The sequence below is a fragment of the Cephus cinctus genome, unplaced genomic scaffold (assembly GCF_000341935.2).
Source record: "Cephus cinctus unplaced genomic scaffold, Ccin1 Ccin1_scaffold0629, whole genome shotgun sequence".
NCBI classification, from domain to species: domain Eukaryota; kingdom Metazoa; phylum Arthropoda; class Insecta; order Hymenoptera; family Cephidae; genus Cephus; species Cephus cinctus.
Window position 1 is genome coordinate 70,565 of NW_014333270.1, and position 7,724 is coordinate 78,288.

Below are 7,724 nucleotides of genomic sequence, written 5' to 3' on the forward strand. Positions count from 1 at the left end.
AAAGTAATTAAAAAAAAAAAAAAAAAAAAAAAAAAAAATATAAATAAATAAATATTGGTTCAAACGTGCATGACTGCGCATTTTTTTCACATTCCAGAGGCCACGAACCATTCGCAATGAGACTTTATGAGTAGGGCAAAGATAAAGCACAAAACCAATGAACGTTCGAGTGACAGTCGAAAAATAAGCAAAAGATATAAAGTAGCGAGCACTGCCAAAGAATCGCACAGATTTAATGTAAATCCACAGCTACGAGCACACAAGGACCTCTTGAGGCCAGCGGCAGTTTATGAATTTTCACGGTAATCCTTGAGGTGCATCACAAGCCGAATCTAGGGACGTCGCGACGACACTCACACGTGGTCGGACGGCGGAGCCACTCAAGATGCTTCTAGGTTAGCTCCGGCAGCGCCGAACCTTCTGCCGACTTATTCGATTTTAGACACTGTTAATTGCTGTTAATGAACCGTCTAACCGAGCGAGATCGCAGGAGGGGCGGAAGAGCATCGGACATTCGCACTGGCTGAGGCGCCCGAAGGTTCCCGTGTCGCGGCTCTCAATCGTCTCAATGCCGCGATCAGCTGTTCCCGATTGCAACTATACACGCTCGCATTTCGCGCGACGTCTGTCTCTCTCGCTGCTCCCACCACTGCTCGCCCTCTCGGCCCCGAAAAATCTTCCGACGCAAAGAATCGCCTCCGGTCGTGCGCTCTCTCCTCGTTACATAATCGCTGATCGTCGCGCATCGCTCGCGCGCGGCTGCCGAGATGCGACGCGCGTGGAACTTGGCTCGTTCGTTCCGGAGTTTCGCTTTTATTTGCCCCGTTTTTGCCCATCGGCCTTAATCACAGTTTCAAGTATTGCGGAGTAGCGATCAATTTATATACGGAGATAACGGAGATTTATCGAAATTATTCATTCTGCCGTTCCTCGATGCTTTTGTAAATCCTGTCGAGTATCCTAACATCTATCGAAATGGTCTTGTGTCTCTGTATCACTGAGAATGCAGAATGGGCCGAGAGTACGTTTCGAAAGATTACTCAATAGACTGTGCAGCGTGTAAATAAGTTATATGTTGCATGTGAGAAAGTTTGGTAACGGCATCTTTCGAGAATCGCTTCGCGACAGATAAATAAACTCCAGAAGACAAGAGTAATTTACAAAATTGGAAAACTATCTACAGTCATATTTATAGTGTTATTGTTCGGGTAAAGGCGGATCGTAAGAAACTAGTCGGGGCCGCTTTCAATTGTCCAAAAGTCAAAGCCTTCCCTGCTCGCGACTATTGTCGGTACAGCAGGAACTTTCGTCTGGCTGTGCGATTATACCTACCGGCCCGTTCTACTGCCGCAAGCGGCGCTGCTCTCGGGCTCCTTTCATTTTTCCTAAATGATCATTATGAATATTGCTTTTATGTCAAATGATAGCGACTGAACGTAATGGAGAAAATTTTGAAAAATCCCTTGGGACCCATCTATGCGTTTTATATATTCCACCAAAAGCTCCGGGAGGACAGCTTTCAGTTTTTTCATCAAACTCCTTAATTCTCCGATTTACAAAGAAATGGGAAAGCGATGCGATATTCGATTGTAAAAAAATCGATTGTACCAACTTTCAATTGCAGAATGTACGTAGCACTGAACTTTCGCATTTTCAAATTTCCAGAAAATTAAATAAGATAATATTTTCCTAATTCTATGAATACCCTTGCTAGCTACTTCACTGACTATCACTGAAACAGCCGCTAATGCCGATGCTCTGAAAGCTCTAGAAAGTCTTTCACCACTATGCTATATGTTTGAAATTATTTTTTTTAAAACACATTTTCATTTCATCTTTTACAAAATTTTCACTGAATTCAAGAATTTATGTTTCACACGTATTATATTATATTGGGCTTTATATTATTCTCTCTGTTATACATTATATTTAGATGACTACTATTTATATCAACTATGATGTCATTCATTGTTATATCACCTGTATGGTACATTTCCATATTTCTTGAAAAATCTTATCGATTTGATAATCTGTCTTCGCAAGACGAATTGAAATAAAAAAAATGTTTGCCTAACTTCGGTGCCGTATTGAGAATTTTTCTAAGATGGTTTTAGGGTGCAGCCAGCCTATTGTTTACGAATCTCACGAGGTAAAGTTGAAAAAACCCGCCGAGTGCAAACAATTGTTTGGTAGAACAGAAAGACTTGTAGCTTACGAGTAGACAGAGCGTGGTGCCGTACCTTCAAGTTCTTATAGTTTCAGCTCCAGAATCAAGAGTTCCTTCCTTCAAATCAAATATTCACAAAGGCACAGCCTCTGTGCCTTTTCAATGTCTTGCAATATTCCAGACTCTTTGGCGATGAAGGATGATCAAAAGGTGAAAGGAATTTATAAATGTTTAAAACGATGGATTCGGTGGCTTCGCACTTATAACGTTTTAACACTTTAAACGGATTCGTAGGAGAACTTACGTAACGGAAATACATATATATGTAGTGACGTAAGAATTTGTAATTATATTATATATCGTATATTAAAAATTTTTCTTTATAAAGAATATATTTTTATATCTCATCAATATATCCATAGAAAAGTGCACTTTACATCTGTATTAGTAGACGATTTCTTCAGGCCGTATTAAAACTTTAAAGTTTACGCGTTCCGTTAAGAATGAACAAAAGAAGAACTAATAAAAATCGCATGCATGGCAGCGCAATATTTCCTTGGGTCAATCTCATTAAAGTAAACTATTAAAGCCAATTTTTTAAATCTACTAGCGGACAAAATCGAAGCGCACAAATAACATGCAGTAAAGGAACAGAGAATACCCAGCGGAGCTTCTAACCCTTATGTTAATTTCTGGCGTCTCCGTTAAAAAATATGAATTTAAATCCAACTATCAAGTTATATCGCGCGCCTGCATTATATTTCGTCAAAATGTCCAGTGAGGATGGAAACGGAGACGCATCTGCGAGGAAGTGCAATAAAAATGTCGAAACTCCGGGGAAAATTGATCCCTCGAGAGTGTTGAAGTTAGTGATTTCATTTCTTAAAGTTCTCAATGACCTCCGAACTTCGTCTGTTAAGCAGAAATTTGAAATTAGAAGCCGCTAGTTATTTCCTACGCGACATTTATTTACCGACATGGCCAATTTCTGCGAGAGACATTCACGAACGAAGCTAGGTAAGAAATATGTTTCGTGATGTTTCAGCGAGTAAAGTTATTGTCTGCTCTTTGAAATGACGAAAAGCGAAAGGCCACAACTGCATCGCAAGGGCACGGAATACTGTCTTGTCGGTTGCTTCAGTTGAGCAAGGAAGGCCCCTCAAGAATGTGTCTTTACCTCGCTCAAAATAATTTCGCCATTGATACCGAAGACTGAGCTCAACGAATTTCGAAATATAGGCTGGCGTATAATTGGGTTAGATGCAATTTAACGAAAGCAAAATAAATGCGCGTGAAGATTAAATGAAACAGGATACAATTTTTTTTTCTTTACGGTCAAATCGACAAATTACTCCTGGTAAAGTCTCGTGTTTATGACGTCGATACAAATGATTGGCATCTTTATTGAACCGATTAATCACTCTCATCAGCATGTCATTAGTCACTGTAAATTAAGGCACAAGTCAATCACATTGAAATATTTAGAGAAAACTAAAAAAAACAAGATTATCCTCAATTCCCTAATCAGTTCCTTTAATTGAAAGTCGCCCGAAATAAAAGAAGTGTCGCGACCTTAAGGAACTCCTGGAAAATGTGGTGCGACGCTCGCAGGTCGAGACCAAGACGCGTACTGCGGGAACGTCGTTCGCCGCTTCCGAACTACAACTGCCGTCGCGACGCCTACGACGATACGTTCGATGTTATAAATTGAATCGATTGATTTTCAGCGTCGATACGGAGAAAGGCACGTTCGGCTGAGCATTCGATTCTCGAGAGTTTCGTTCAAGTTTTTTCGAAATTATCGCGCAGTCGTCGCGAAAGATTTTTTCGAAATCGTTTCGCTACGGATGAACGAAATGTTCTTATCTTGTTGTCTTCTTCTTATCTTGGGTCTGTGCAATGAAAGGTAATATTGGATTGATGTGCCGAATAAGTATTTCGACAAATGAATCTTAATGGGGTCGCCTTACAGTATGGACCGAAGGAATTCTTTGGTCGGTTCCGTATTCGGCAGATTTCGAATCACGAATATCGCATAACATTGAGGCTGCCTTGAATAACGCACGAAGTATATCATCAGCTTCCCGTATTGTAATCACGTTCGGCTTCGGCTTCCGTGCCACAAGCTTTCCAATATTCAAAGATAAAAATCTCCTGAAAGGTCCTTCACTAAAACGCTGCATTTTTTATGCCACGGATCGTACCTACCATTAATTCTTTACGATGAAAATCCGGCATATTTCGGGCAGGAAAACGACGCAAAGAGTTGAATTTATTTGATACTTCAGCCGGCAAATAATACGAAACGGTTTGAGCTTTTGCATTCTAGCGGCGTGCAGCTTCTAATACGAAGACTCGCACGTGTCAATTCTTTTTAAAATCGTCGGACATAAATGAAACACTCAACCAGAGGACAAAGTGCTTTTCCAAACTTGTGTAAAATGTAACGTGCGCAGTATGAAAACACGTTTATCGTGATGGAAAGTATCGTTGAATCCATTAACGTAAATTCTCACGTTCTCTTGAATTCTCTTTGTGTTACATCTTCAAAGTTTTCTGTTGGCACAGAAAAATAACTTGGTTTATCTATTTAGAAATGATGAGTTATCTCTGTATCCCCAGATAGACGCGTTCGCTGCAGGTGTTCGAACACCAAAAAATGTGCACAAGACTGAATTTTCGTATTGATTTCAGCTAAGTAAATTGTCCACGTTACTACTTTAACTTCGCGGTTCTATGATCAATGCTGGTCAATGAAAATCAGCCATGCCACTTGTTAGTCGCGCGGGTGAAAATAATGGTCCCTCGATCGAGGTAATAAATTATCCCGATAGTGTATTGAGACGCAGATCTACTATTTAAAAGCATTTGTCTCATAAGGCAGAAAATCAGTCTTAACCTAATTGTTTCTGAATAAGGCGAACGTGACCTCACGCACATGCGCATCGGGTCTTGATATTCAACGCACATGTGTATACAAAAAATCCAATGCTTCAATTTTCTTTAACGTCTTCCTCGTTTCAATTGGATTTCGTGTTATCGGTACGCTGATATCCTAGAACGCTGAGGCCTCGACTTGGGTCATGGCTGTTCCTTGTATGACGTCATGACTGCAAGTATCGCGACACTCGATGGGGTTACGTCAAATTCTAATTAAACGAAAAGCTGCGCCATCGTAAATCGACGCGTTGCGTTTAATTTCATTTTTGCCCGCATCGCCTCTTATCGGTACATATCGCCATGTCAACTCCGTTATAAATTATACCTCGGCAACTTTACATATCAATCATGCGATTTTTCTTATTACGATCAGAACGAGCGGAGGGTGGTCAGTAGCTATAAGGCGTCCCGCTAAGTCGAGTTCAACTGTCTTCCGGTTCATACGGTTATTTTTGTCGATGGTAGGTTTATCGACACAAATTGCCAGCGCAACTTCGCGGGGAGCTTCCACCAAGTTTATAGTAGATGTCTCTGAGCGATGCTTCTCTACGGAGGCGACCAAAATAGTTGAGCGCTGGTATGGCTGTATTCTAAATTTATTAAACCTCGTTGCTGCCTTAATCTTAGAATCCATAGTCAGTTAGACAGTCAGCGAGTAACTGGTAGAAACTCGATCGTCGCTTAGAGAGTGCAGTTTGACTTGTCAATCAATCGCAAAGATCACACGTGAGAGAAAAGGATTGAATAAGGTTTTGTTTTGATCGAAAGAGCACAAAGGTACGACGTACATGGAACCGAACGAGACAGCTGATCGAGAGATTTTTGTGCAGAAATGTGCACTGGGACTCCGGATAATCGATTTTTCCCTTTTCAGGATGGAGAACGATCGGTTTTACAGAAATCTCTGCTCCATGGAAACTCTGCAGTCGGGGAGTAAAGGATTTTTTCAGGAATTCAGCAACGCGGTTGTCGACGAAGTCGGGGATGCTTGGATCACAAAGGTTTTCGGCAAAGCCAATTCCGATGAAGAGAGAATCAGAATTATCTTTACCGACAAAAAAATCAAGGATGTGGTACTGGAAACGTTGAATCGTGTACAGGAATTATATCGGGACAAGAGCGCTGACATATCACTTAAGCGACGACTGGAAGGGATTATGGAAAATGTCGCGGGAAACTATGAAAAAGCACTTCTCCTTCTGAGTCAAGCTGTACTCAGGGCTCCTCCTACAGGTAGGTCCAAGTAGACAAATAGAATTATCCAGAGTTCTATGCAGCTTTCTTAATACCGTAGGAAAAGTTAAAAATATAGATCAAGGGTTAAGTTTAGCCCTGGCTCTATTCGCAAGGGCCGACACCCTCATGGCGCTAAACGAGTATCAATTGGCTCTTGAGGATTTACAGTCGGCGGAAAAGGAGGGCTTACCAGACAGTTTGAGGTACATTTAATTTTTCATACAAAGTTGCCGTTTATTCAGGCTCGATGGATTTCATCAAAAGGAAAAAAAATATGAAAGTACAAAATGTCTCTCGGAAATTTTAAATGCGACGGAGATTGGTCCATTTCAGTCGATTGTTATTCCTGACTTAGCTATAGCTATACAAATTTCAATTACTACATTTGATGCTGCTCTACTTTTCACTTTCACTTTGCTTCCTTACCTCCTCATTTTTCATTTAATTCTATTTTACACTTCCCTTAAGTCAATCCTCGTTACTCATAAAATTATTCGCGAAAAATCCTTTCAATTAGTTTATTAGATTCTGAATAAGGTAACGAGAATTATCCGATAGGATTTATTAATATTTTCGACTAATATTTCTGAGACAGCGAACAAATCGAAACTTACATGCTCTTTGCTAAGTTTTGTTCGAGATTGATAAGCAAGAATTTTTTCGATAAAAAAAAAAACAAATAAAATCGAATTAAAGATTTTTCCAATGATCCTCGTTCCTTTGAAAAGGGTATTACGTCATTTTCTATTTATTCTTGCAGTTTAATGATCGTTATTGTCATTATTTCCAATACTGCGTGTGTCACTTTATAATGATTTTATGAGTAATGAAATTTATCTCAATATCCTATCGTGTCTCTTTATGTACCTTCCTTTAGCTCTGTTACTATGGTATGATATTTATATTACACGATAAAGGCAATTTCTGAAAAAATATGAGTCGTCCGATATTCATGGCGTTCTTACTATAAATGTTTGAAATTAAAATCAAATTTGTATAACGAAAACATCCGAGCATGCAGATAAGTACAGTAACAGTTAGTAATAGGAGTAAACGATATTTAGCCATTGACATATACATGTTTCTCGACATGCTTGTAGAGCGAAGCTTCATTGGAAAATAGGAAACTGCCAACGGACTCTTGGCTTCGGGGAAAAAGCTCGGATTTCTCTGTCGTTGGCAGAAAAGCTGTTACCTCCTGAAAGGATAACGGAGAGAAGAGAACTGATGAAGGACATGGATCGCTTAAATTTCAACGAGTCCCTAGAGAAACCAAAGGAGATTGATAAGGAGCCGAACCGTAAGACAAACCCGTTATCATCTCGTTGGTTTTATAACCAGACACTATTTCGAGACTCGTCACTGACATTCGTTGAAGAAC

General features: G+C 40.0%; 1 protein-coding gene across 3 annotated transcripts in view; it reads left to right on the plus strand.

Annotated features, from left to right (window-relative positions):
• Window positions 1-2,254: 2,254 nt before the first annotated feature.
• The window catches only part of LOC107269306 (SET and MYND domain-containing protein 4), a 10,657-nt gene continuing 5,187 nt past the window's right edge, over window positions 2,255-7,724 (plus strand). Inside the window, exons 1-5 of one of the 3 annotated variants that reach the window (XM_025086584.1) lie at window positions 4,091-5,395; window positions 5,481-5,684; window positions 5,982-6,340; window positions 6,402-6,546; window positions 7,444-7,643. In XM_025086584.1, coding sequence (XP_024942352.1) covers window positions 5,566-5,684; window positions 5,982-6,340; window positions 6,402-6,546; window positions 7,444-7,643 — 823 coding nt within the window. In that variant the 5' untranslated portion in view covers window positions 4,091-5,395; window positions 5,481-5,565. The other 2 variants (XM_025086585.1, XM_015743005.2) reach the window with 2 other exon arrangements.